Source organism: Spodoptera frugiperda, chromosome 23, assembly GCF_023101765.2.
Source record: "Spodoptera frugiperda isolate SF20-4 chromosome 23, AGI-APGP_CSIRO_Sfru_2.0, whole genome shotgun sequence".
NCBI lineage: Eukaryota > Metazoa > Arthropoda > Insecta > Lepidoptera > Noctuidae > Spodoptera > Spodoptera frugiperda.
This window is the reverse complement of record NC_064234.1, coordinates 7,790,115-7,817,418: the sequence shown is the minus strand read 5'-3', so window position 1 is coordinate 7,817,418 and position 27,304 is coordinate 7,790,115. Positions and strand designations below refer to the sequence as shown.

The 27,304-nt window shown below is 34.4% G+C and overlaps 6 protein-coding genes across 9 annotated transcripts; 2 read left to right on the top strand and 4 right to left on the bottom strand.

Moving 5' to 3' along the window:
- The first annotated feature begins 2 nt into the window (after positions 1–2).
- On the top strand, positions 3–12,737 carry LOC118266682 (cyclin-dependent kinase 11B). 3 transcript variants are annotated; one of them, XM_035580161.2, is made up of 12 exons: positions 3–281; positions 893–1,048; positions 1,659–2,449; positions 2,599–2,838; positions 2,922–3,165; positions 3,449–3,617; positions 4,089–4,271; positions 10,358–10,502; positions 10,595–10,716; positions 10,799–11,023; positions 11,406–11,624; positions 11,750–12,737. In XM_035580161.2, the coding sequence occupies exons 1-12, from the start codon at positions 205–207 to the stop codon at positions 11,954–11,956; spliced, it is 2,778 nt and encodes a 925-aa protein (XP_035436054.2). In that variant the 5' UTR covers positions 3–204; the 3' UTR covers positions 11,957–12,737. The 3 variants fall into 3 exon arrangements, with proteins under 3 accessions (XP_035436054.2, XP_035436055.2, XP_035436056.2); XM_035580162.2 differs by having other exon boundaries at positions 4–281; positions 2,617–2,838; XM_035580163.2 differs by lacking the exon at positions 3–281 and having other exon boundaries at positions 902–1,048; positions 1,600–2,449.
- Positions 12,301–16,154, bottom strand: LOC118266686 (uncharacterized). Of its 2 annotated transcripts, none has more exons than XM_035580167.2 (3): positions 15,222–16,154; positions 14,416–14,577; positions 12,301–13,034 (listed from the first exon to the last, which is right to left on the bottom strand). In XM_035580167.2, exons 2-3 carry the CDS (start codon positions 14,566–14,568, stop codon positions 12,858–12,860), a joined length of 330 nt encoding a protein of 109 aa, XP_035436060.2. In that variant the 5' UTR covers positions 14,569–14,577; positions 15,222–16,154; the 3' UTR covers positions 12,301–12,857. The 2 variants fall into 2 exon arrangements, with proteins under 2 accessions (XP_035436060.2, XP_035436062.2); XM_035580169.2 differs by lacking the exon at positions 15,222–16,154 and adding an exon at positions 14,663–15,208.
- Positions 16,155–16,301: 147 nt separating this feature from the next.
- LOC118266683 (argininosuccinate lyase) lies at positions 16,302–19,295 on the bottom strand. The gene is made up of 8 exons (XM_035580164.2): positions 19,134–19,295; positions 18,840–19,037; positions 18,376–18,600; positions 17,825–17,925; positions 17,538–17,731; positions 17,111–17,454; positions 16,854–17,041; positions 16,302–16,516 (listed from the first exon to the last, which is right to left on the bottom strand). Exons 1-8 carry the CDS (start codon positions 19,140–19,142, stop codon positions 16,360–16,362), a joined length of 1,416 nt encoding a protein of 471 aa, XP_035436057.2. The 5' UTR covers positions 19,143–19,295; the 3' UTR covers positions 16,302–16,359.
- Positions 19,296–19,570: 275 nt separating this feature from the next.
- Positions 19,571–21,867, top strand: LOC118266685 (tRNA methyltransferase 10 homolog A). Its single transcript, XM_035580166.2, has 4 exons — positions 19,571–20,371; positions 20,681–20,827; positions 21,387–21,492; positions 21,607–21,867. Exons 1-4 carry the CDS (start codon positions 19,847–19,849, stop codon positions 21,753–21,755), a joined length of 927 nt encoding a protein of 308 aa, XP_035436059.2. The 5' UTR covers positions 19,571–19,846; the 3' UTR covers positions 21,756–21,867.
- Positions 20,542–24,262, bottom strand: LOC118266684 (probable serine hydrolase). Its single transcript, XM_035580165.2, has 3 exons — positions 23,830–24,262; positions 23,122–23,332; positions 20,542–22,811 (listed from the first exon to the last, which is right to left on the bottom strand). Exons 1-3 carry the CDS (start codon positions 23,923–23,925, stop codon positions 22,126–22,128), a joined length of 993 nt encoding a protein of 330 aa, XP_035436058.2. The 5' UTR covers positions 23,926–24,262; the 3' UTR covers positions 20,542–22,125.
- Positions 24,263–24,972: 710 nt separating this feature from the next.
- LOC118266675 (serine hydrolase-like protein) lies at positions 24,973–27,242 on the bottom strand. The gene is made up of 3 exons (XM_035580151.2): positions 26,805–27,242; positions 26,150–26,357; positions 24,973–26,065 (listed from the first exon to the last, which is right to left on the bottom strand). Exons 1-3 carry the CDS (start codon positions 26,886–26,888, stop codon positions 25,377–25,379), a joined length of 981 nt encoding a protein of 326 aa, XP_035436044.2. The 5' UTR covers positions 26,889–27,242; the 3' UTR covers positions 24,973–25,376.
- Positions 27,243–27,304: the final 62 nt, after the last annotated feature.

Here is a 27,304-nt window from a genome sequence, read left to right as displayed (position 1 = left end):
AGCATGGCTCTAAACAAAATGGCGTTTTCAGCGTGAGTGTATAAAATTTGTGGCTTGGTTGAGTGATAATTTATTTTGGCAATTTCATCGTCATTTATTCGAAAACCTATTTAATTATTGTTTATCGTGTTTTTTGTTTGCCGTTGAGTGTTATTCTTCGTCGTTACACCATACGATCAAGGTAGTAAAGAAAAGGGAAATAACATGAGTAATTACGAAGACGATCAAAGTGAGGACGGAGAACTAGCTCGTAGTCCTGTCCAAGATGAAATGGATTTTAGGTACGTAACCATCCCATAATTCATATCACTTTGTTTGGAGGATTTGCATGCGTAAAAATTATATGTATTGTATAGCCATGTATTAATCAGACGTAATACATATCTGCTATTCGCTGTACTTTTCGTCATACTTGATCTCTGTGTCACCACCACCTGTTTGTTGTAATGGGTTTTACCCACTGGAGTTGCTTTACGGAAATCGGCAATAAACTGAATGTTATTCAGCAGGTAACATTGTTTCAGTGCATACAATTTATATTTTACCTAACCTTAATTTATAATATTTAACAATTATTATTTTCTCTCTTGTGTATGATTCACGGTCTTTTATCTCTTCGTCATTATTGTATATGTAGACTTAACATGTTTTGCTCACAATAATTGATTAATGTACACATTAATAGGAAATTAGGGTTATTGTTGCAGCAATTTAATGGTTAGTAGAACATTATTAGTTAAGGAAAATTGATTAAGGAGTATTAATACAATAATTATTGACATGGTGGACTTGGTCATAGATTTATGGTAAAATAAAAATTTGTTGTTCTGTGTGATGATAATGTGTGTGCTTAGGGTTTTTATAAATCATATATTTTATTGAACATTTATAGCTTATCTGATGAAGATCGAGACAATGCTGATTCTTTAATAATTAAGCCGCCCCAGGCTGTTATTCGGACAGCACATAGAGATAAAAGGGGACATAAGCGGACAGTCAAAGATAGATACAAAGACAATATGAGGAAAGAAAAAAAGCATCTGTACAGGTAAGTTTATAAAAATATTTATAATATAGGTAGTAATATACAATATACAGTGTAAACTCTACAAAATATGTTAAAATTTTACCACTTTGGTTTATTGTTTACATAAATCTGAATTACTTGCATGTTATACTATGGACTGTACTGAGTACTCCATTCACCAATAATGGATTATCTTAATATAAGTTATAAGTTGAATATCACTATCATGGCAAAAAGTTAGTTCAAGTTAATTAAATATTGATTTTTACCCGACTGCGCCAGAAGGAGGGTTATGTTTTTTCATTTCTTCACTTAACCAACAGTTCTATTGCCTATGTTTGCATTTTATACACACTTTTCCTTAAGTGATGTTATATTTAGTTTACACTGTATTTTGTATATATATCCCAGATTATTTAGTTGATGCAGAATTTAAAGAAGATTCTCATGTAATGTTTATAATTTTTAAATATGAAGTTATTTAGCATGTATACTGTTCTGGTATTTCCTATTTTACTATTCCTGTACTTAGTCATAACACATTTATAAATCTTAATATTATGTGCTTTAAGGTCTGACATCCTACTGACATTGGGAATGTTATAGATCAATCATAAACCTTTTTCAACAGGGAACGTGATAAGTCTGAGAAAACAAAACGAGAAATTAATAAGAATCCTGAACGTGAAGACATGGCCAAAGAATATTATAGAGAAAAGCAATACTACAGGGAAAAAGAAATGTATAGAGAAAGAGAAGGCAAGGAAACATTTAGGGAGAAGGAATCCTACCGAGATAAAGAAGCTTATAGAGAAAAGGAAATGTACAGAGATGGCAAAGATAATAATATGTATAGAGATAATAAAGACATGAGGGAAAAAGATATGTACCGTGAAAGAGAGATGAGGGAAAAAGAAGTTTATAGAGATAAAGATCAATACAGAGAAAGAGAACATTACCGAGAGAGAGAAATGTATAGAGATCCATCTTTCAGAGAACCAACTAGGTCTAGGGAGGCCTACAGAGAGAAGGAAATGCTATACAAAGAGAAAGAAATGTATAACAAAGAAAAAGAAATGCAAAGAGATGTGTATCTTGGTCGTGAGAGACAATATAAATATGCTGAAGCAGAGAGAAAGCGCTCTGATAATGAGAGAATAGAATCTAGATTAAGGTCATTAGCTGAAGAAGGCCATACTAATCATAATAATGAAAAGGAAAACAGGGATAGAACATCTGGAGACAAAGAATTGGAAGATCTTAGAACTAGATTACTCAACAAAAGGATAACCAAAGAGTTACAAGGTCAAGATGGAGGCAAGAAGAGTTCAGACTATTATGAAAAGGATGGGAAATCATCATCTCGTCACTCATCATTGGACAAACACCAAGAACATAGGAAAAACAAAGTTTTATTTGCAGGTTAGTATTAAATAATTATTATACTCAGTTACTTAACATTCAGTCAGACTTTTAGATAAGATAAGCTAAATTCATAGAAGCATTGTAATCAAATTCTAATGTTAATACTATACATAGAAATAATTCAGATTTATCAATCCGTATTGAAGGACGCCAATTTGTTTTAGATAAAGAAAGAGAGAAGCGGAAACATGAGTCTCGGACTGAGTTGGAGGCTCGAAGACAAGAGCACCGCCGGCGTGGTAAAAAACGCTCTGTATCTCCCAGTGAGACAGCAACAAAGAAAACTAAAACAGAGTCGCCTAACTATGGTGACTCTGTTGTCACCGTATCTGACTCTAGTGACGTAGAAATGAAAACTGACTCGCTACACTCTGAGCCTGAAGATGGTAAGAAAATAATCTCATTTTAATATCATTAATTGAATAAATATCATAAAAATTAGTGTCCTAATATTTTTTGTTACTTTTAGGTGAACACACAAACAGTGAAACAGAGGACGATAGTTCTAGCACAGAATCAGACTCAGCAGCAGAGTCTAAGTCCGAAGAAGAAGAGGAAGAAGAGAACAGAAATGAGGAAAAGACTGATAAAGACGAGAAAGACAAAGAAAGGATCAATGACAAAACCAGGCCTCCTTCCAAATCTAAGTCTCCTAGTCCGACTCTCTCCAAGTCTAAACCAGAGTCTTTGCCATCATCACACGGATCACACAGGTACTCTCACACATCTATTTAATTTGTTACTGTTTTTAAATTGTAAATATAATCAAATATATAAAATTCTTGTGTCACAGTTTTCGTTGCCATACTCCTCCAAAACGGCTTGACCGATTTGATGAAATTATCCATTATCTATGAGAATCAGCCTAAATGTTAGGGGTAGTACAACCCTAATTTTTGTAATTTTCCGCGCACGAAGTCGCGGGCAGAAGCTAGTATTTATACAAATATTTACTTATAGATTGTTATTTATACTTTTGTCTACTTTTCCTTTCAGATCTTTGTCTCGATCTAAAAGTAGAAGTAGATCACATTCCTTTTCACCTCCCCCTCCTGGAGAAAACGGAAAAATTACAGAAGAAGAAAAAGTGAATGAAGATGATGAAGAAACAAGACAAAGGGAAGAAGCTATTAATGCTCTACCTCCATACTACCCAGCCTTACAGGTAATTGATGTTTCATATTTGTTAAACAATATCTTACAAACCATGCCAAGGGTTTGTTTAGCACTTTTACTAATTCAATAGCTTATGAATGATTGGCATCTTATAGAAGAATGTGCATATTTTTGTCCATTTCCTTTAGTTCACATCTCTGATAGCTCACCGTACGCATGCGCAATTTATAAGCACTGGGTTATGGTTATACTGTATGCTATGACCTTAGCACACAATGTTATGTGTGGTTTACAAATGGATTTCAGACTAACACATTGGTTTTGGCCTTGCATGTCAATGCCAAATACATATTGTTTCAAGAGAAAAGCTCACTTTCAGGTGACAATATCCAGCACAACTTTTTTAATTTAACACATCCTAAGAGTATAATCACATTTTAATTATAAGTATTAATCTTATATAAGATAAATGTTTAACATGAATGTGTAAAAAATATTTAAAAATATTAATATTTTATAGGGTTGTCGGTCAGTTGAGGAATTTCAATGCCTCAATAGAATTGAGGAAGGTGCATATGGAGTAGTTTATAGAGCACGTGACAAAACTACTGACGAAATAGTTGCTCTAAAACGACTAAAGATGGAAAAAGAGAAGGAAGGATTCCCCATCACTTCTCTGCGAGAGATTAACACTTTGCTTAAGGTAAGATCACAATCCTAATTTTGTAACTGTAAGCTCACTTGAGCCATCACAATGCATCACTGCTCTTTTCTTGAAGGTACATTGTTTTAAAATTATTCTACTTACTATAGTTATGTGCTAGTGTTTGAGCCGCGAGCTGTGAAGCACTCGATGGCTCCCGTGTTGAATTCATTTTATTAATGCCTTGTATTTTATTCCTACAGGCCCGGCACCTCTTACCTGCAAGAGGGTTGTGCTAGAGGTGTGACCCGATTGCAAGGGTTAACAACTCCGATACGGGCGGGCTTAAAAGTGTAGGGATTTATTCCAGGGGGACAACCCTTCAATGCTTTCTTCTTGTTACGTTCTACATCTTCGAATTTGATGGCCAACAAAAAGTAATTCTTTTACATACAATGCTTAAAATACGAACATCGAAGGTTATATTTAAGATAATATTTGAAGTAAAATCAACAAGACATCAGCAGGTAAAGATTAGGGAATATTTTTAAGTATTTTGAAGTTTTGACTTAACATTGGTATGACAATGTGATGAAAATATTTTACATTAAGCTTCTCAAATGAAATTAATTTTTGGCCACTAGCCTAAAATTAATTCTAAAGTCTGGAGGGCGAAGTTGTGTGGTCACTTGATGTTATTTCTATAAGTGTTAATATGGTATAAGTAGTTACTGTTTCTCTAATATTCTGATTTGGCAATATGCAAGTTATTTATGTAAATGTATGTTTTGTATATGTTGTCTAACACATTACCCGATTTAAATTAAATGTATACAAGACATACATATTATGAGGGATATCCAATGTTTCACCAACAACTATGAAAACAACAAGAAAGCAAATGTGTTGAAACAGTCTTAAGCTGATCTGATATTTGTTAGTGTTGCTTGGTCGATAATATTTAGCTCTCTAGCAACCCGTAAACTACCTAGTACATAATCTGTTATGAAGTTGAGATTCAATTAGAACTTTATCAATAACGTTTTAGAATTTGATTTTAATAATGCACAGTAATAAGTAATAGCTTGATTGCTTTGTTTCTTTGACGAATAAGTATTTATGATTTATTTTAAGATCTTATCTATGAGATAGTGCTAGTGTCATTCCGTTTCTGAAAAATCTTTCAACAATTCTGCCTTTAGTCTATTTTCAATTTTCATTTCATTAAAGATTTTGGCTTAACCTATTTCATGGAATTAAAACGTGAGTAAAGTTCCTAATAGACACTATATCGCTTTGGCCGCTACTACAAAATAACACAATTAGAATTAAATGCATCTGTTTATGGGTAGCTAGAGATGATTCCCGCAGTCAATCGTTTACGCTATTGCACATTCAACTGACTAATAATGAACACGCTTCTCTGACCGATTTTGCTTTGCATAGATTTTAGTAGGTACTGGAGACCATGTTAATTTTCCTGTGTATTTTGTTTGTACTCAGCTTAATGTATTTTAAAATCGTTACCATTAGAGAATCTAATACGAATCCAGTAATTGATACAGATATTATTTGCGTACAAGACCAATTAACATTTTTTAGAGTGTTAAATAAGTGCACACACTACTCTGTATATATTCTATTACTCTTGACTAGTTACGACACGTGCTCAATTTAGTGGCATTGCTGTTCAGCGTCGACATCATAAAATGCGTACGTGTTACTTCGATATTTTAAAATTATTTTCCAACTTATCGCTAACTTATATACAATACAAACCTTAAGATTTAACTGTACAGTTAAAACTGCGCAGTTAATATGGAAAGTGTGTACTGCATTATATAATTACTCATTGATTAACATACCACTCGCTGTAAAGATATCAGCATAGACTAACGCGTTTAAAATATGATTAGTTTAAGAGTTGATAAATGACAAAAACTTGATTATTTTGTCGAGATTAGGCATAACTTGGGTCACATATTATTCTTTTTAGTCTTTAGACTGTACTCGTCAATTAACTTTGTATCAAGAAGCCAGTCACACTTATTCGTAATTTTAACGTGGAAGAGCCAAGCCTTGGCATGACCGGAGTGATATCTCGGTCTCACTAGAAACTAGCATGAAACGACACTTGCGTTGTATTTCGCCTTGTGTGTCAGGTCACCAGAGGGCTTATCCCACTTAATCACTCGTAGCGTACTGTAACTCCTCTAAACATTAGAATCTTAATGAAAATCACCCACTCGCACCACCGTACCCGTATGTTCGGTCCAACCCAACACCTGTATGTTTGCTCATTAAGTTTCTATTATGTAATTAATTTATATCTGCAAGGGCAGCATTTACAGCACGAATAGGAATTTCTTCTGATATTCTAATCTGACCTATCGATAGACCTTATAGTTTGGCGTTATATACGCCAGATTATTGTTTTATGTTCCACACTTTTAATTTTAGTTATTTTAATTAGGTAGTCATGGTTACCAATTATTTTTGTTTAAAGTAATTATAATATCATAGAATATTAACGAATTTTTGAAAAGTAATTTTGTTTTATTATGATACAAAAAGTGATAGTTTATCTTTGAAAAGCTAAGCTTTCGAATAATATTTTCTAAAACAAAAGTATAAAGATTTATTTTTGTCTTCTGTAATAATCGTCGATTTATGTATGTCAAGTAATTATTTGACTCTTCATAATCATTGTCATTTAGCTTATTAACTGTATCTCTGCACTTAACTTATTCATTGTTAATCTCTTGACAGTGGTCTTGGTAGTCAAGTTAGATGTAGTGACAAGCCTTGCAATACATCGCCCCTCGCGCACACTTTTGCGCATTGCTGTAGCAAATGCGGTTTTGATGCGGACGGCCCATCCCATCAGTGACCTTAGATTGCACTACAAGTCATTTGCACGCTTTTCCACTCCGTTTTCTGTATGTTAGGTTGTCTGGCGTAGGTTAGGTTTGGTTTTCAACGTACCGGTACGTTCATACGTATATTTAACATTGGCTACTCGGCGACCCTAGTACCGGTGCGTGTGAAAAGTCACTTACTATGAGACTAGCGGTACAGATTATTCATCCTTGAAGTTGTAATGAAGTTCGCAATTGAATTTTTGATACGTATTAAACGATTCAATTGAATTGATCGGATATAACAAATTTTAAACTATGGGGGAACGATGCATGATCCACGCCTTTTTTACTTTAGTTGAAACTGCAGACTAACGTTAATTGTAATAATGACCAATATTTTAAAGGTAATATTTTTGTATTCGCTAATGTTACTTTTTAATTAGCAAAGATTGGAACTGTAATGTGTAATCAAGCAACTTTATGAAGAAGTGTGTAAATATGGGCAGTCGAACGAGATATGGATTTCTTTACTAGCAACAGTCGGACCTCTAAGGGCCTTGAATGCTTACAACTCTTGAAACATGGAGGTCATTACATAATGTTGAACCAGTACAAGTGATATGTGGTATTCAGAAAAACGTAAAACCAATTACGGATTATCATTATTAAGTTACTTGAGTTTGGCGCAATGTGTGGTACAAATGAAATTCCTATAACTTTGGAAGTAATACTAATTTATTTCTTTACCTCATAATCAACAATACTACGTTGTTACGATTACCTTTGTTACAAGTCACCAGTCTCCAGGATTTCTTTGTGTATAGAAATATACACTTATAACTTTCGATGTTCGTAATTTTTTGCCATCAAATTCTAATGACATTTCACGAATTTAAATAATTTGTCGAAAATTATGCGGGATTGGTTTTTTGCAATTTTTAAACAAACTTGGCATATAATATAATGAATTCAAATCGTGTTATCAAATATTTTGTGAATTCTATTTACATACATGGTGAATTTGATTCCTTGTGTATTAAATTCATCGTTATCATATATCACTTATCAATAATGTTTATATTGTTGGGATAAATTTGGTAAGCATTACAAAAGTCATTATATCACATACTGAATGATGCATAAAATACTACATTCCACGGTATTTTATGTAAGTCTCTTGTCATGAATGTATTTATTAGATCTTAAGTTTACTGGTGATTTTTATATCAGATATCATTATGGCAACTATGCTAACTAATAGATATATGTAAATCTTTTTTTTACAAACCTAAGTAGACTACACATAACTGGAAATTGCTGTTGCATGCATTGTGTGAATGTAGATTAGAAAGTATGTATGTACCTTGTTTCTTTTCATTTTAGTTTTAAGTCACTTATTTGGTATGTAATGGAAATAATTGATTACATATTGTATTAAGTAATATACTATAATAAGTAATCTCTCCTCTACAGTAGCAAATTATTTTATTTGAAAATTTTCTTTTTAAAGTTACTGTGTGACAAGAATTTTTATTTTAACAGTGCTGTTATTGTATCTACTTATAACCTTAGCAAAGTAATCTAAGTTTATGTTTTTAAAACTGTTGGTATAGCTGCCAAAATGAAAATCTGTAAACAATAATTGCTAAAATCTTAATTTTATTATAAAGCATCCGATTTACTATGGGACATAATGCAAGTGATACCATTCGAAATATAAAGTTGCAATTACTTAACGTTGATCTTTTCTTGCTAAATAAATTGTCCTCTAGCAAATCTTGTAAGTTGAAATAATAGTTTTGTTCTTTAATCGTAAACATGTATGTGAATATAATACGTTTCCTAAACAAGAGCCAAACCTTGTATACGATACCTAATCATCTTTGAAAATGGCTGGAAAACTAAATAGACGAATTATTTTGCATCCAAGAAAAGTTTCCAGTCACAAAGAAATACGTTGATGAGCTTCAGAAAATTAAGATTATAAGGTTGTATGGTACATTATAGTATATGTATGGTATCTTTAAGGAACGTCATCGTACACAGATAAATTAAAATCACGTATTTTAAAGTGATGGCGACACTTCAATAAGTGCCGCCACCACACTGCGAGCCACATTTATCCTGACATGTAGATATCCTGCGTGATTTTAGTTAATGCTCCATGGGATTACAGATATTGTTATCTACAGTTTGATTACATAAGATAAGCCTACAACCACCCCATCTGTCACCAGCGGAATGTACAATATGAATGTTATTGTCAATATTTGTTCATTTTCCACATTTGTTTTAATTAAACTGTAGATAAATCAATAAATTTTGTTGATATTGCAAATCTTGATATGTGTCAATGTTATGAATTTTAAAAATAATATTGTAGAATAGTTGTCAACAATGAAGAGTTTCTGTTAAATATGAGGCATTTGTTGCACACTCAAGGATCTCTAATGTCTTTGAATGTTGTGGGTTGGTCTTCTACTAAGTCATACCACCAATTTATATCATTCCAGTGGAACTAAATTGGCTGATAGACAGATGTTATTTTATTTTAAAGTTAAATATTCTTTGACACATATCATGATTGTTTAAAAATGTGCTAGCTCTAGGTATATGTTGTACTTCTTCTGAAAATGTTTTCTTCACAATTTATAAACAGCTCTTGTTTAAGTTGTATCTGTTGCTTTATCTTTCTAACTTGGTAATTAAAAAGTTCCAATGCACCATATGCTACAGATTTATGTGAGATTCTTTTTGTGTCCATATAAAATCAAAATATTGTGAAAGTTTGGGTACATTTTGGTAGCCTATATTATATATTGTATACTTAACTATTATCTGAAATTAGCGTAATATTTTTTAATAATTTTAATTTTGCCTTTATATGTATTTCTATATTTGTTACGTATTTGATGTATAGTATTTATATGATATGTTATTATTAAAGAAAGTGTATTAATGAGATACATATAAAAATCATAGTTCAAAAATACCGAAGCTCTGCACAACATAATTCAATTTATTAAAATTGTAGAGCATTTAACAAGTATAATTATATGTATTGTTTTTTAATTTTTAAAGTGCTCAAACTTTCGCATTTGGATTGAGAGATTATGATTATGTTAAACAATTATTATAGTAGGGTGAAGCATTCATTTTCAGATAAAACTATTATGTACAAGTGCATTGGCACAATATGGACTTAGATGATTATAAGTGAATACCGTAAGATGGTCTGCTGCGTCCTCGTACTAATAAGTCGCACATTCTGCTCTGTTGTTACAGGGCCAGCATCCCAACATTGTGACGGTGCGGGAGATAGTGGTGGGCTCCAATATGGACAAGATTTTTATTGTCATGGATTACGTCGAGCATGACTTGAGAAGTCTTATGGAGACGATGCGCGGAAAGAAACAAGTTTTTCTACCAGGTATGATTACGACTTCAGAGCAATATTACTAAGATTATAATTATGTAAATAAATATAGACATTTCTTCTTACTGATGACATTTTATTTACAGGTGAGGTGAAATGTCTTATGACACAGCTATTGAGAGCTGTTCATCATTTGCATGACAATTGGATATTACACAGGGATCTTAAGACCAGTAACTTGTTACTATCACACAAAGGTGTATTGAAGGTTGGTATATTATATTTTTTTAGTTGCAACTTAATTTAATCATTCACTAAAAATTGCAACTATAGTAAAATGTCTTTTTTAGGTTGGAGATTTTGGGTTAGCCCGTGAGTATGGGTCTCCCCTACGGCAATATACCCCGATCGTGGTAACACTTTGGTACCGCGCGCCCGAGCTCTTGCTGTGCTGTAAAGAATACTCCACACCCATCGATATGTGGAGTGTAGGCTGCATATTTGCGGAGTTCATTAGCATGAATCCACTGTTTCCCGGAAAATCAGAAGTGGATCAATTAAACAGAATTTTTAAGGTTTGTTATTCAACTTATTTTTTTTTATTGTATAAACTTTATACTATATATGCTTTATACCATAAAGCGATAAACGAGCAAACGAATCACCTATTACAAGTGAGTTGCTGGCCTTTTGGAGGTTAGGAATTTAAGGGTTGTTGAGAAATCGGGGATTGGGAAGATGAAGGAAGGGGTAATTAGACCTCCGGTAACCTTACCCGCACAATTAGACACGACGCAAGCGTTGTTTCACGTCAGTTTTCTGTGAGGTGGTGGTATCACACCTGTGGATCCGGCCCGTTTGTACCGAAGTATGGCTCTTCCATACTTAATGAATGTATATGTATTGTATATTTTTTTATAATTTTTTATAAAAAAATATTTTTCTTTATTTTTCTAGGATTTGGGTACACCTTCTGAGTTAATTTGGCCTGGCTACAGTGAATTACCAGCAGTACAGAGAATGACCTTTGCAGAGCATCCTACCGGCGGGTTACGCCAAAGAATAGGGCCTGATCTACTTTCTGAAACTGGGTTATCGTTACTACAAGGATTTTTGACATACAATCCTGCCAGGAGAGTGACAGCAGACGCTGCTTTAGATCACGCTTATTTTAAGGTGAAATATATTATTATTGCACGTTTTTATCTAAATTAATTTAAATATTTTTGTTCAGTGTGCATATTATTTTATGGTGGTAAATTATATGATTGTGCCTTAAATAGTATGTTTGTACGTTGCAGGAGCAACCGGTGGCGATCGAGCCGGCGATGTTTCCGACGTGGCCTGCCAAGTCCGAGGGCAATCGGCGCAGCACGCATAGCCCGCGGCCGCCGGCGGGGGGCGCGGCCTACGCCCAGTTCGCGCGCGCCGACACGGACGAGGCCCTCGGCTTCCAGCTGCACCAGCGCTCCCTTAACGTGGCGCCAGGCTTCTCGCTCAAGTTCTAGCATCGACGACTCGGGCAGCGCTCGAATCGATAGTTAATCTTTAATTACTAATTTATATTATGTACCGACTTATCTAGTTACGTAATAGTCGAGATCAGCTAGACTACTCCAACATAGGTACTTTAAATTTATTAATAGATTAACTGTTAAAGTACTATTTCAGCGGATCTGATGAGATGTTTTATATCTCATACCTGACAATGTATAAGGCATAGAGCCTTGTTAACCACAATTATAGTCCGGAATGTAGGGAATAAAAAATTCTTTGCACATGTGATGGATAAATATTTTTTTAATATTATATATGTGTTGTGCAAATCAGAATTTCAAAAAAAAAACTGCCATTTTTATAAGTATTCTGTATATTGCATTAAAATCATGCGTTACAACATTTATGAGAACTTCAATATAAATAAAAAGCTCATGTAAATATATTGTTACTTAATGTACTTATGGAATACATTATTATTATTATCTAGACTTATAAAAACATTGTGACTCTGCCATTGTGAATGTAAAATAGCATGGAATAATATTTTTTCATTATTATTGTAATCATATGCAATAAATATGTTGAGAGTCTAACGCTCAAAATATGTAACGGATTGAATAAACAGCGTTCTGTCTCTGTTGAATGCACACATGTAAGGTATACAACAACATGTATTGTGTAGTTACAAGTAACTGTAAATACCTCTTAATTTTAGTTACCCCTCTATGAAGGTGGAATTAGTGTAGAATTACAATATGGTACAATAAATATATGTTTTGAAAACAGGAACTGTATTTTTTTATTTTTATATTAGTAACAGATTGTTTTAGGATCCCTTATGTCATAAATATTAATAATACTATATTGTATTAATCACAGTAATTGAATACATCTAAGTCGAGTAAATGCCTAACGGCCGGCGTCATTCATGCCTTTGGGTAGTGCCAGAAGTGAATTTATCAAGTCTCCATTACGTTTCCAAGTTTTGTACTTCGTGTCAACAAGTGCATTTGTTTCAATGACCGTTCGACGTCCCAAAATGTCATCTCTGTATGCGTTGATCATAGAATGAATGTGCCGGATGTACTGAAAATAGATTAACAAATATATTAATATAACAATAATATGTTATACCTACATCTTTTGACCGTCCCATTAATGGAGTTGTCGCCATGTTATCGCAACTTGCAACTACAACAGAGTGTCATCATCATCAGCCTGTTCTCGTCCACTGCTGGACATAGGGCTCTCTAATGGCACGCCACTGAGCTCGATATTCAGCTCTACGCATCCAATCAATACGGATATCGTCACTCCATCTGGCTGGAAGGCGCCCTACGCTTGCCTAGACGCGGTCTCCGTCGGATCACCTCGTTACGGATTTGATCCTTCAGAGACTCCGAGCATAACTCTAGAACAGGGTGTAGCTTGTGGGATTTTTTTAGCACACGCAACGTGACGCCTTTTGTCCCCGAAGGCGTAGGCAGAGGTGCACATTACGACACGAAATGCCGTTATACAATGTACCTACACCCACTTTTCACCATTTGTTTTATAAGTCCCATGAAATAGGGGGTGAGCCTATTGCCATATACTGGGCACGATTCCAGACTCTGTGCAACTACTGAGAAATTTTCGAAAACCCGAAAAAAGGCCTGTAATACTTTGCCCGACCCGGGAATCGAACCTGAGACCTCTTGTCCGGCAGTCGTACTTGCGACCCAGACTTTCAAACAAAATTTTATTGATTGAGAAAACATATAGGCAGAGCTAGTAAAGCTCATTGATAAATTAATATAAACTCAATTATATGTAATGGAGCAAGAGCGCTAACGTTTGATTCATAATCATGTTCACCTACCTAAAAGCCTATGTGTCAGATATCGAAGTTAAAATATGTGTGAAAAATTATATATTCCCGGTTAATACGATTACCGCTGATCCCATATCCGGTGATAAATTGATAATAATGTTTGGCGGTGAAAAAATCAAAAGGGTGCGATGGCGCTGACATTTGAAATAATTATGATAAGTAGATTTAGATTGGTAGGTTGATAACATGCTACCTACCTTCCTGTTTTTCAATTATTAATATTAAGCCGACTACTAATTTCCGAATGTTCACATTAGGTGTACCTATACCTAGGTAGGACTCTAATACCTACCTATTATTTACTTATGTATCATAATGAATACATACTTATTTAAATACATCAAATGTACGTAATACGAATTATAAGAATACGTATTGCGAAAGGTTTAAGAAAGTACCTACCTAGGGTAGATTCCTAAGGTAACACATACGATTAGTACATGTCATTGTGTTTAAAGTAGATACCTACGTAATTAGTTATATAATTAGTAGGATATTAGGTAGGTACTTTAAACACAATTGTCCTTACTTAATTATAAGTAAGGATAAAAGATAGACTAAAGAAATAAGTATCAATATTAGTTTACGGTTTACCTTATCATTTTCCATGGAGGGTATCATTTCCGCTAAATCTTCTTCTCCGTATGACTCAAGATCAGGTTCCACAGCGTAGTCATTGGCAAAGACTTCATTGGTGATAACCAGTGTCATGAAGAGGAAAACCACTCGACGAACCAGGTTCACCATTGTGTGTCACTAAAAATTGAATTTATTTATTTATTCAATAATCTGGGACAATTTAAACCTACTAGACCTATTATAGTGTAATTAAATGACAAACATTTTTTAGTAGCTACTTAGTTAAGGTTTGCCTACTGCTTGTAGCAAATTCAGACGTTTGTGTGGAATTCAGCTTAACTACACTCTTTAAATAAGCACTAGAAAATATCGATCATGAATGATTGTAAATAAATATTTAACCCCAGGACTTTAAGCTTCAATAGATAACGTAGGTTTACGTTGCATTATCGGTAAGCTGGTTAAGTATAATATAAGTGTTATTATATTCACTAGTTTAAGTCCTAGTCATAAACCGAGCGTGGGTGCGTACAGTTTCAAAGCCCCGCTTAGATATTAATTCGCAGCAAATAAAAAGTTCATCACCCATACTATTGCTTTATTAAAACAATGTTGATTAGGTACAGCACCTGCTGACAATAAAATATCACACGCACGTTGCATAAGCTTTGAAAACTTTATTGAAAACGTGATAAATTGTTGATCGTTGCAGGTGCGAAACGAAGTTATCATACCAACTTAATTATCTTTCCACCACCCTGGTAATTCAAATTGTCAAAACTTTTAAACACACTTTAAAAACATTGCACAGTTGAACTCACCTTGCAATTAAATTAACTCTTATTTAAACTTAACACAACACTTAATTGTGCGGCTAAATTCAGCAAACGTAATGAGGTACCTACAAAGAATCCAACGATATTGTTTAGTAATAATTGGATTTGTATTTGATGGAGACCGTCTGCTTTTCGGAATGGCAATGGTGGAATGCGTAGCGGCGGTTAAATGGGCAAGCATTGTGGGCGGCCGGCCGGGGGGCGAAGTTGTTTTTCCTGGCAGGGTCGCGGGGCGCGCATTCAGGCGGAAGCGGAGCGACGGCCCACGGAGCGGTGCGAGAGACAGCTGAACCGCACTCAGCAACCCTTCGCAGTGCCTGTGCTTGTCAACTTAACTTACGTCATATTTTATTTTTACTTAGCTCGTAACAATACCTTTTAATGATATTATCTAGAATACGGCATTTGTAGACTTACTCGTTCCCTATATTTGCTTTGTCCGACGACACTGTATGAGCAAAGGAAATACTAATTGATTCGATATTTATACAGGTAGGTTTATGTTTGCTAAAGGTTTGATGGTTCATTATTTACGTGACCAATCGTCCTGTCCTAATTGGATTTCCTTTCTTACCGCCGTACTCAGATTCTTATACCAAATGGTTATTTAACCCAGTCCAAGGAAAAGTTTAAGTAATCATTAAATGTCTCTTAGTGCGGCAGTAAAACCTATTAATAGATTTAGGTAATAAAGAATATGTTATAGTAGAGAAGGTAAAACGGAAACGTGATCTGGATTCTAATTAAGAATATAGGTAATCAAAGTTTAGGAGAGTAGATGCTGTTGTTATTCTGTGGTAGTACCTAGTTGGTTGATCGACCCCGTCCTTACATGCCTAGGTAGGACTTTGTAACTAGGGAAATATTGTAAACTTTTATTGTGTAACATGTCCTCCATTTCGATTTGGTTAGGTCTAAGTCTAATCAAGTAAGAAATCTAAGTAGATTGTCTCCATTGTAGGAAAGGGTACCTATTACAGTTCGATATCCAAAATAATTACATAATCTTTGTTTGATTATTTCTTATAAGTATTATTGATTATTCCTTCCACAAAAACTACGTAATTATGTAAGTTCATAATGACACTTTATTTGTGATGAGAAAACAACATGGCATTTTTATTTACTTAAATTCTGTTGATGCTTCGAGCCATGAGCGTAATGTTTCAATTTGATGATTAACAGCAGACATTGCAGTTCCACCTAAACTGGTGTACTGTTCCACACTCGTCTCCCATGAGAAAATGCTGGCAAGTTCTTCCTCCGTCCCGAATTCTGGGCTGTAAGACAACAGTTATTTTTGTACTGTGCCGGCAGTGCAGTGGTTGTTATGAGGACATTGAACGACTTGAGATGATTATAGGTGATCATTAGGTAGTCAATACACCCAATTACCTAATATGCTAGTTAGCTAGGCATAAGTAATCTGTAGCGGTTGCGCTTGTGATGTCACATGTCGCGGGTTCAATTTCTGTGTCAACTAAAATACGAGAATACGGAGCGCGACGGTGTTTAATTTAGGTACTACATAATATATTGTATTATAGTAACTTCTATTTTAGAAACAAGAATTATATTGCCTATTATTACAAGTTCAAGTTGTTCAAGGGAACTTACCAAATTGTGTGATATTCTTGGTACGGTAAGTTTCGGAGGTTGACGCCGAGGATAGATGCTCGCTTCAGAGCTGATCCAACCAAGTGGTGAGCTCGTCGAAATGGAACGCCTCGACGCACCAGAGCATGGGCCAGGTCGGTAGCTAGCATACCGGGATCCAAGGCATTTAAAGCCTTATCGCTGTTGACCTGAATAAAGGATTTAAACGACTTATTTCCCTAGCCTTCAGTTTAAGGAACATTTCAAATCTTACTTACATCCATAGTGGAAATTGTTCCTGCAGCGACTTTTAAGCAATCCAGCAGACGATCGTAAGACCTGAATAAAGTCTCTTTATCAGACTGTAAATCTTTATTGTAGGTGCTCGGAAGTCCTTTTACTACGCAACTGAATCCAACTGCATCCCCCAGTAAGAGACCTGCGGCTCCTCGGATCAGTTCTAATCCATCTGGATTCCGTTTCTGGGGCATTAAGCTTGATCCAGTCGAAAATTGATCAGAAAACCTGATAATGCCAAACTCTTGAGAACTGTAGATAATAAGGTCTTCTGCTAATCGACTGAGATGTAAACCACACAGCGATGCCCAGTTGAAGAACTCCACTGTAATAGATTTAACATCGATTAAGCAAGCTGAATTTAAAACTATGTAGGTATTGATGTAAATCGTACATAAGCTTTATTACCCAAATGGTCTCTTGAACTGACAGCAAACATGGAGTTTGGTGTGAGATCCTCGAATCCTAAACTATCGGCTAGCCTAGTTCTATCAATAGACAGCGCACAGCCAGCAATAGCTCCACTACCTAGCGGGCAACGGGATAGGCGTTTCTTTTGTTCTTCAAGTCTCACCACATCATCGCGAAGGCCCCAAGCGTGACTGAAATTTGGAGAAAAATAAGAAACTAAATTACTTTAAGGTATACAGTCAATAGGACAATATTTAACAGTCTTATATGTGTTTATACGATACCTTAGCAGAAAGTGACTCCAACGTATAGGTTGAGCTCGCTGGAGATGTGTGTATCCTGGTGTTATAATTCCAATTTCGCTGTTTGCTCGATTAACCAGAACCTAAAAATAATCAATGAAATTATTGGTAAATCTTTTGTACCTAGGACCTACCTACTTATTTAGACGGTGTACATTAGGTAACGATCAGTGCCGGCGTAAGGGCCACTGATACCCCGGGCGAAAATATTGTGGCGCCCACTCGAGGGAAGCAATATCAAGTGTTAGTTTTTTGCGGATCCCATCGGCGGCGGCATCGGCGCCCCCCAGAATTTGTCGCCCTGGGCCATCGGCCCATCACGCCCCCCCCCCTAACGCCGGCACTGGGTACGATAATGTTCCTACAGTGTGAACTGAAAAACGATGTGGCGCCAGCTGCAGAAATCGCACTGCTGGACTTCGATTCCCGGTCAGACAAAATATTATTTATTAGGCTTTTGAAAAGGCTTCTTTCCTTTGGATAGTAAAAAGTATATTTTCCTGTTATGTTTCGTTCTTGTAATAGGTACTTACCGTGATCAATTCTTTGAGAGCAGTGTGCAATTTAGGCAAGTTCCTGAGCATCCACAGTCGCGTGTCAGTGGCAGATTGGTCGTTTCGACTGCGAGCGGTGTGGAGGCGCAGTGCTGCGTCCCCAGCGTACTTGAACAGTCGTCGTTCGACTACCGAATGAATGTCTTCTTCAGAGTCATTCAAGCGGCCATTTTGAATTATCTCTTTTTCAATGTCTTTCTCGACCTACCAAACAACAAATTCAAATTATCCTAATTAAAGTTAGGTAGATTAGGCAAGCGATCACCATTCTAGTAGGTGAGATAAAAAGTTTGAGTCAGTGCTATCGATTTTATTATTTTACAAGTACTTGGGTTAAGTATAGGTAAAGTAGGTACGGTAGGAAGTGTTTATTTAGGCGGTAACTCTAGGTACCCACTTATCAGTAAAGAACTTTTCACTAGGGTAATTAAATCGTACAATACCAGGTTAAGGCCTTCCTGTATCGATTTATTGTCTTCTGCGGAAAGGTGTCCACTTCGATGTAGTTCGGCAGCCCAGCAACGACTACCTTGCACATCCTCCCGAAATAAGCGAGTATCCACGGCTAAAGAGTCGTTTAATCTTCGCAGTACCGAAGAAGGTTCTTCCTCGAAACATCCTCCCCATAATTGATACCTATCCTACAGCGATACCAGGAAAACAACCACTATTTTTATAGAAAATATTTAATAGAATTGAATATAAACCTCAAAACAAAACATTATGTAGGTACTTACTGTAGACATTATCTTCTCCGAATGAATTCAAGATAATTTGAAAGGAGAGCATAGTTAAATATTACCAATTATCTTTTCCTTATCAGTAGAGGTTAAATAGTTATCACTTATCAAAATAATAGAGGTAGTTACATTAATTTGTGTTTAAAATGGAGTGAGCAGCAAGAGCCAAGACTCGAAGAGTTGAGATGTATTAGCGTCGCATCGTGTCTACAGATCGTATCTTGCACTGTATAACGTTGATTGATATTTAGATTTAGAACAACACTAGGCTTATGATTTAATAACAGCGAATAAAAAAAACTAAATAATAATGCTGTATTTTGTAAAAAATATGATAATAATACGTAGGGTATAAACGTTTTGTTATTTCATTTTGACGAATTTAATCTTTGACATTACCTTGCCATAGAATTGAAATGACACTGGACACTCATGACAGTATTGACATTGACAATTGACATTGATTCCAAAATGAATACAACCGCATAACCTCAAAAATTGTAAAGGAATAGCTGAATTATTTATTTACTGAAGCAGGATACAGTATTTTGTTGTAAAGTGTGAATATTTCTGCAGGTAATGAACTAATACATCGCATAGTGACTAATAAATAGAAAGAAAAAGTGAGAACACGTGGAAGATTGGCTGTTACTTTCTTTACAGCAGTTTTTATAAAATAATTTAGAAATTTATCAAAGGATAGAGTTGAAATGGAGGACAGTGAAAGAAATAATATACAAGAAGAAGCACGTGACAATAATGAGCAGGAGGACAATCATTTCCCCCAATTTACATTATTTGACATAAGGATAGACTCAGGTCTGAAAGATGACGAAGGGAATGAAATTCCAAGACCTTTTACTAAGAATCAAATGCGCAAATGGTTAAAAAAAGTTAAATGGGAAAATCGCAAAGCGGAGAAACGTGCTAAAGAGAAAGCACGAGCCAAAGAAAGGCGGAGAGAGGCACGTGAAGCCAATATTGTTCTAGGTCCCAATAGGAAGGCATTGAAGAAAATGAAATTAGAGAGACCGAAGAAAAATATTTCAATTGTAATAGATCTGGGTTTTGATCATTTAATGATGGAAAAAGATAGATTTAAAGTAATAAAACAAATTCTGCGCTGTTACTCAATAAATAGGAGATCAGAAACACCAATTCAGTTCCACATAACAAGTTTTGGGGAACGGTCTAGAAGTGACATGTCCAGACATAATGGATATGAACACTGGGATGTAAGTTGATTGTTGTTGTTTCAAGATTGACTTTTTTATTGATTTATTGGGACTAATTTTATTAATTTGTTCATTCACAAATTCCACATCTAATTTTAATTGTGATTGTAAATTTTACCACAGAGTATAAGAAAAAAAAACTTCAAATTTTTGACATAAAATAAAAACTGTTTATTTTAAATATTAACCCTTTATTAATAAATTATAATATCATAAAAACATACAATTATCTTGTAATGGTCCAAATAAATACTTAATATCATTTGTTTTTTCTTATAATAAATAATTATGTTATTAAATATTTTTCAGATAGACTTCCATGAAGTGTCATACCTTGAAGTGTTCCCAAAGGACAAAATAGTGTATTTAACAAGTGAATCTGACAATGTAATTGAAGAATTTGAGGAGAACACAGCTTACATTATTGGAGGCCTTGTAGATCACAATAAACATAAGGTATATATCCCAATTAAGTACTATACACTTAAATCTAACATTAAAGTTTTAGGCAGGACATATAAGTCTTTGTTATGAAAATAAATAAATAAATCATTGTTACTATGAAGTTGTAGGATACAAAACTGTTACTAAGTATGTCTTTTTTCTTAAAAAAAGAATTACATTAATAACATAGCCAACCAGCAATAAATATCTGTACATAAGTTAATTTCATTAGCTACTATTTGGTATTTGTTAGCCTGGTAACTATTTTCTTTGACACAAATTCATATGACAAGTATAACTAATGTGATGCTTACTAATGACTCCTTACAGTAGTAAGTAATATTATAAGTAAACCTATGCCTATCTTAGTAAATGAGGTCTGATGAGGTGCATTGGTAACTAACTCTCTAATAGTAACTCATATAGTAACCTCTTGTCAATGGCTAAAAATTATGAGACACAACAAAAATACATTGCGTCTCTGCTTAGAGATCTGATTTGTGGTTCTGGCATACAATTTGGTTAAAATGTGTCTTTTTTATCTTATATTGATTTACTAAACATATTTCAGGGTCTCTGCCATAAAATAGCAGTAGAGCAAGGTATTAGGCATGGACAGCTACCACTGGATAAATACATCAATATGAAAACTAGAAAAGTGCTGACAATTGATCATGGTAAATAACAACTTATTATGTAGGCCATAAATACTAATTTGCCTTATACCTTATAAAATATAAACCTAAACAGCAACAACATATATTATAAAATAATATCTTTGTTCGTTTCAGTTTTTGAGATTGTCCTACGAGTATGCGAAGGAGTGCCGTGGCAAGACGCACTACTGAAAGTTTTGCCTCTAAGAAAAGGTGCACATATTTGTGACAGTGTTAGTAATTCCAGTTTAGACATTTCATGTACTAGTGAAGCTTCAAATTAATTCTTACTCAAAGTATAAATGATGTTTGTAGCTTTTATGAATAATTTATGATTATGACTTTTATATGTTTACCTGTGTAAAGAATATTAAATTTATATATGTAACATATCTATATATTGTATTTATTTTAAATGTAACAACAAATATGACTAGTGTATTTTGTATTATTTATCAATTGTAACTAGATTGTACAGATACAACATTCCTTAGCAACATGAACATCAAAATGTTTCATCAAAAATTATATTAATGCTTGAAAAAATGCATATAAAATTATTTTGTGCAATATTCACACAATAAAACAATGTTGTGGAGTAAATAACGTATTTGAGTAAATTTCCAAACAAAATACTGTTCCTTGTCTCGTAACTTAAAGAGTTAGATTATGATTTTGAATGAAATTTTTAATAAGTGGAGCTATTAACTCGGGATTGTTTAAGTGAACGTGGTGTGTACCCGGTACAAAATGAAATTCATAATTTTCATTATTTTGTTCTAAAATTTCGCGCATTTCTATAGAATATGCGTCAGCAGAATACGGAGAGTCTATCGCTTTGACATACAATGTTGGACATTTCAGTCTCCTCACCAGGGCTTCAACGAATTTTTTATCCTCTGGATTGAACAATGTATACTTTAGTCTTGAGTCACGGGAGAAATAATACTTATTGGGATCGGCTTTCGATGCTTTTATACCCCTTTTTAGTAAATGCTGAACACTTTCCATAGCCACAGACTTCCTCGTGCCCAAATGCCATATTTTGGTAATTTCCTCTAAAGTGTATGTCGGTGGCTCATCATTTAGCCGTGTCTGTGAGATTAAAGCTTTTTTCATTGTTTTAGAAATTTTACTGACTACTGCATCTAAATCGTAGTCGTCATAAATAAGGCTGTCTATAGCAATGTAAAAATCAACGTCATCTGGGAACACGGACGCGAAACGCATGGATGCTATCGCTCCCATAGAATGAGACAATATTGATACTTTCTCCATTTTGAAGTATTCTTTCAGATACAAAATAATTCTCGGCAATTCCCACTGGTAGTACTGCATATCTGAGAAGAAAGAACGAGACAATGTTACTTACGCACAACGCTTGTATACGTAAAATAAAAAAAAAACAATCATAAAATAAATTCATGAAGGTTGGACGCTTTATCCCACGGTTGTTTATTGTTTTGGAGATCCACGAAGCCAAAGTCCGGATTTTTATACAAATAGTACCTTAAAATATAATTCTATCTAAGATCTAAGTACCTATAATTAATAGTATAGGTCGTTCCACGACGCTAACATTAAAGCCTCGAAACTGTACTCGGTGGTAGATGTACTAAATAAATACTATAATAATAAATAAATAATTACCAGGAGGAATCCATGATGAAAATCCGTGTCCAGGAAAGTCCAAGGCTAATATCGGTCTGTCTTTTAAGATCATGGGGATCAGAGGGTCCCATGTGCCTGCATTGTCCTGCCATCCGTGTAACGCCAGTATTGGTCGCTCGTTGCTGTTGCCCCATAGTTTGCCCGCAATATGTCCAAACTTCAATGGGATCTGGATTTCTTTCGTTGGTACCTGTTCAATTTGGTATATGGTCAATACTCATAATAATAATCATTAGATGCCTACCTAATTTAAAAATAAATTATACCTTACAATAAAGGCCATGTCTTTTCCTAATTTAATATTATTTTGTGGTATTATGTACTTTATATATAAATAAAAAATAAAATAAGACTACATGAAAATAACTTTCTGTAGTGCTAATAATTAAAGATTATAATTCAAGTATGTAACAAGGTAAGACAATTAATAACGGCCATGATCCAGTGACTAGTGTTACGCCTACCTAGATCCTAGATCCAATGAAATCTCATCACGGTTAGTAGTTCTAACATTAAAAATAAATAAATGGTATCTACGTTTACCTAAATTAAAAATATTGTAGGCTACTAAGTACTTATCTAATTTGAAAATATGATTGAAATAAAATATAAATTTTCGTAGTTAAGAACATTTTAAATAATAAAGTTTTCTGTAACTGTAAGCGCACTAATTTAAAAGTAACTCACCTGACTATGTATGTTTTTACTGAGTATAGGCAACGACGATTTTAACGTCGTTGTGTTAGAGTTCAAAATCATGTGGCATAACAAGCGTCTAGCCATGTTTCCGGTCACAGGTGGATAAAGTCAACACAGATATCACTTTTAAAAAAATAATTTAACGATTCACTTCTCTTGTTTTCAATTTCTCTACATGTCAAAATTGTCGAGAGGTTATGAGTTTTATCGATCACGAACTGTCACGAGTTGTGTGGGTAGATGTTTCACTTAACATATATTTAAATATGCTTTAGTATTATGAAGTTTACTGTAGCTATTTGAGTTATATAATTTTTGCACAATATCTAAAGATATTTCACTACAGTTTACACAGCACCTAGTACGCGAGTGACGCAGCGGCCACCGCGCAAGAATAACATTGCCAAGGCCGCGTTCTGTGTTTTGTACGATTGAATACAGTCACACAGTATTGGACTTTGAACTCATAGTAAAAGTTATAGCCCTAGTCATGTTATGTTTCGCACGATGATTTCATAGTAAAAGTTATAGCCCTAGTCATGTTATGTTACGCACGATGATTTCTTATTACTATTGTTTTAGATAATATATTTTTTTAAATTGAATCTTGAGAATAGTTTCAAAGTTGTCTAGCACAAACAGTTATCTATATGAAAGGCTTTATTTCTTCCGCGTACGTTAGCGTCACGCGTCAGTCATTTTATTATTATTCTCAATGCCATCTTAGCTATAGGCTTAGTTAGTTACTGATGGTTAGAGGAGGGTACTGAACAAGGTATTGTTTAGTCTGAAATTGTGTCCAGTGACCTATATATTACTACCTACTCGTAATAGGCTAGTTTCCTACTAGTCAAATTCAATACTTTTTTCGAAACGTCAAAAATGTTACTTTTCTATGAACTTTGTATGAAATACTCTATTATGACGTCAAACAGCAGACTCATTTCTAGAAATTTAGCAAAGAAAAAATCGAAAATTAAGTAGTTCATCTGAATGAGAGTGTGATTCTTTTTGAATATTTAATTGTATTGAAAACTTGTAATAATTTATTTTTGACCCAGTCATCATCCCTATTATGATATTAGGTGTTTCCATTTCATTAGAGAAAAAAAAACAAACACATAGTATTATATTTATATAATTTATTTATTTTAATAAATAGGGAAATCAAAACGATTTATTATGCTGTTGTAGGTACATAGGAAGTAAACCTTCCAATTATCTGATAATATATGCACTTCATCATGTATAAATATAAATAATAAGTATGTCCTTATTGTAGATTACCCGTCGTTATAATTATTATCGCTTGTCATGCTATAATACTTTTAGTAAAATCTAATAAGCAAACTAAAGCCCCAATTTAGGCTGGATTAATTGTAATCACTGGAGATCAAATCAGTTTCTTTTATTGAATCTCAATTCATCACAATTACATGGATGTATTTAATGAATATTTCGCCAATCTTTCCAATAACATAAGCTCATTCATCACAGAATCAGATAGGTCTTTTTATTATATTATTAGCATAAATTTAAAAGTCCAAATTATGTTTTTGTAAGAAATTATTAATTAGAGGAGCCACTACTTCAGGATTATTTAAATGAACGTGATGTTTGCCGGGCACGAAGTGAAATTCGTATTTATCGTTCTGTTTCTCTATCATTTCACGCATTGCAATAGAAAATTTGCCGGCAGAAAAAGGAGAGTCTGTCGCTTTCAGGAACAGCATCGGGCACTTTATTCTTCGTATGAGGGCTTCTGTAAACCTTCTATCTTCAGGAATGAGGATCACGTACTTTAGCCTAGGGTCTCGGGAGAAATAATGTTTATTGGGGTCGGTTTTTGATTGCTTTACACCTCTTTTCATCAGGTGCTGAACACTGTCTAACGCTATAGACTTCCTCGTTGCTAAGTGCCACATGTTTGCTATTTCGTCCAACGTGTAAGATGGTGGTTCCTTATCCAACCAATGGTCGGTGACAAATGCCTTTTGTAGTAACTTTGGGTATATTTTTTCTACTAAAGTATTGGTATTTATGTTTTCTAATATAAAACTGTCTATTGCTATGTAAAAATCGACGTCCTCGGGAAACACGCTTGCGAATCGCGTCGCCGCTATTGATCCCATAGAGTGAGATAGAATGGAAACTTTATCCCACTTGAAGTATTCTTTAAGATATAAAATTAATCTTGGCCATTCCCATTCGTTGTATGTTAGACCTGAAAATTAATATATTCGTTATACTGTGTCCATAGTATAGAATACCTAGGCGTTATTGGGAGAGATGTGTTAATATTATTTACCAGGCGTCCAGGACGACAATCCGTGTCCAGGAAAGTCCAAAGCTAATATTGGTCTGTCTTTAATGATCATCGGGATCAGAGGGTCCCAGGTGCCAGCATTGTCTTGCCATCCGTGTAATGCCAGTATAGGTCGCTGGTCACCGTTACCCCATAGCTTCCCCGCAATATGTCCATATTGCACTGGTATTCGTACTTCTTTAGTAGGAATCTGTCGGTAAAAGTAATTTTATTTATAATGTCTTCTATTCGATCGCTCCTCGGTTGAAAGTCCACTATTGACTTTTGTAGCCGTCGACCATATAGGTACAGGTACAACCTATACGGTCTAGTTAAAATTACGTATATGAATTCATTCATTGTTATTTATTTATGGATACTTGCTCACTTTTTATATTTACGTCATCATCAACAACACGTGTAGTAGTAGTATCCTTTCTATGAGTGGTAGTGACCGTAGGCCTCTTCTCGTAATTAATGTTCAACATTAATCGCTTGCTCAATGCGGATGGGCATTGGGTTTTATATTTACATAAGTAAGCATTTCTTTTTTATTTTCAATAAGCATATAATCTTATTTAAATTTTCAAAATAATTATTTATTATTCTTAAGAGGATTTAGGACATTAATTCATAAAGCTATTTGGTATTTACTTACCTGGGTGCTCAGTTTCCTTATAAAAGAAGGAGCGGACTTTAATTTTGGCGCGCTCGTCAAAATTGTGTAGAAGAGTTTAGTCATGTTGCTTGTTTGATTGACAAAAATAATCACATATCTACCTAATAAATAGTATGTTTTGTTTTATTATTACTTCATTTATTTTACAAAAAGATTATTGTTAGCGCAGTTCAGTATTGTCATTTGTCACATATAAGTTCAACGCACTTTTAAGAGGTTATTTTGATTATCGCAGTTCAGTTGCAATATACCTGATAGGTACTATTCATATACATAATATTGTCATTTATTTTCACTTTTGTTACTCACTGTACATATGTAATTCTGTTTGTTTTGATCTTACAATATCTACGAAAACGGCGCGACGTGCGCTGTTTTATGAATCAATTGTCAAACTGGATGGAGTTTGGACTCGCGGAGTTATACAGTAGGTAAATAATCGAGTTCCAGTATCTACTCGGTAGGATTTATTAGTGTTC

What these genes read in the sequence shown, in the direction of transcription:
- LOC118266682 (XM_035580161.2), top strand. Translation starts at nt 205, where the DNA reads ATGAGTAATTACGAAGACGATCAAAGTGAGGACGGAGAACTAGCTCGT. An exon ending in CATACTACCCAGCCTTACAG is followed by an intron (nt 3,618 to 4,088) that starts GTAATTGATGTT and finishes AATATTTTATAG; the next exon opens with GGTTGTCGGTCAGTTGAGGA. An exon ending in TAGATCACGCTTATTTTAAG is followed by an intron (nt 11,625 to 11,749) that starts GTGAAATATATT and finishes TGTACGTTGCAG; the next exon opens with GAGCAACCGGTGGCGATCGA.
- LOC118266686 (XM_035580167.2), bottom strand. Translation starts at nt 14,568, where the DNA reads ATGGTGAACCTGGTTCGTCGAGTGGTTTTCCTCTTCATGACACTGGTT. An exon ending in CCTCCATGGAAAATGATAAG is followed by an intron (nt 13,035 to 14,415) that starts GTAAACCGTAAA and finishes ATCTATTTTCAG; the next exon opens with TACATCCGGCACATTCATTC.
- LOC118266683 (XM_035580164.2), bottom strand. An exon ending in TGGAGTCACTTTCTGCTAAG is followed by an intron (nt 17,732 to 17,824) that starts GTATCGTATAAA and finishes TCCAAATTTCAG; the next exon opens with TCACGCTTGGGGCCTTCGCG. An exon ending in GAACAATTTCCACTATGGAT is followed by an intron (nt 17,042 to 17,110) that starts GTAAGTAAGATT and finishes TCCTTTATTCAG; the next exon opens with GTCAACAGCGATAAGGCTTT.
- LOC118266685 (XM_035580166.2), top strand. Translation starts at nt 19,847, where the DNA reads ATGGAGGACAGTGAAAGAAATAATATACAAGAAGAAGCACGTGACAAT. An exon ending in ATGGATATGAACACTGGGAT is followed by an intron (nt 20,372 to 20,680) that starts GTAAGTTGATTG and finishes AATATTTTTCAG; the next exon opens with ATAGACTTCCATGAAGTGTC. An exon ending in AGTGCTGACAATTGATCATG is followed by an intron (nt 21,493 to 21,606) that starts GTAAATAACAAC and finishes TGTTCGTTTCAG; the next exon opens with TTTTTGAGATTGTCCTACGA.
- LOC118266684 (XM_035580165.2), bottom strand. Translation starts at nt 23,925, where the DNA reads ATGGCTAGACGCTTGTTATGCCACATGATTTTGAACTCTAACACAACG. An exon ending in GTAAAAACATACATAGTCAG is followed by an intron (nt 23,333 to 23,829) that starts GTGAGTTACTTT and finishes CAAATTGAACAG; the next exon opens with GTACCAACGAAAGAAATCCA. An exon ending in TTCATCATGGATTCCTCCTG is followed by an intron (nt 22,812 to 23,121) that starts GTAATTATTTAT and finishes CTTTCTTCTCAG; the next exon opens with ATATGCAGTACTACCAGTGG.
- LOC118266675 (XM_035580151.2), bottom strand. Translation starts at nt 26,888, where the DNA reads ATGACTAAACTCTTCTACACAATTTTGACGAGCGCGCCAAAATTAAAG. An exon ending in TAAGGAAACTGAGCACCCAG is followed by an intron (nt 26,358 to 26,804) that starts GTAAGTAAATAC and finishes TTTTACCGACAG; the next exon opens with ATTCCTACTAAAGAAGTACG. An exon ending in ATTGTCGTCCTGGACGCCTG is followed by an intron (nt 26,066 to 26,149) that starts GTAAATAATATT and finishes ATTAATTTTCAG; the next exon opens with GTCTAACATACAACGAATGG.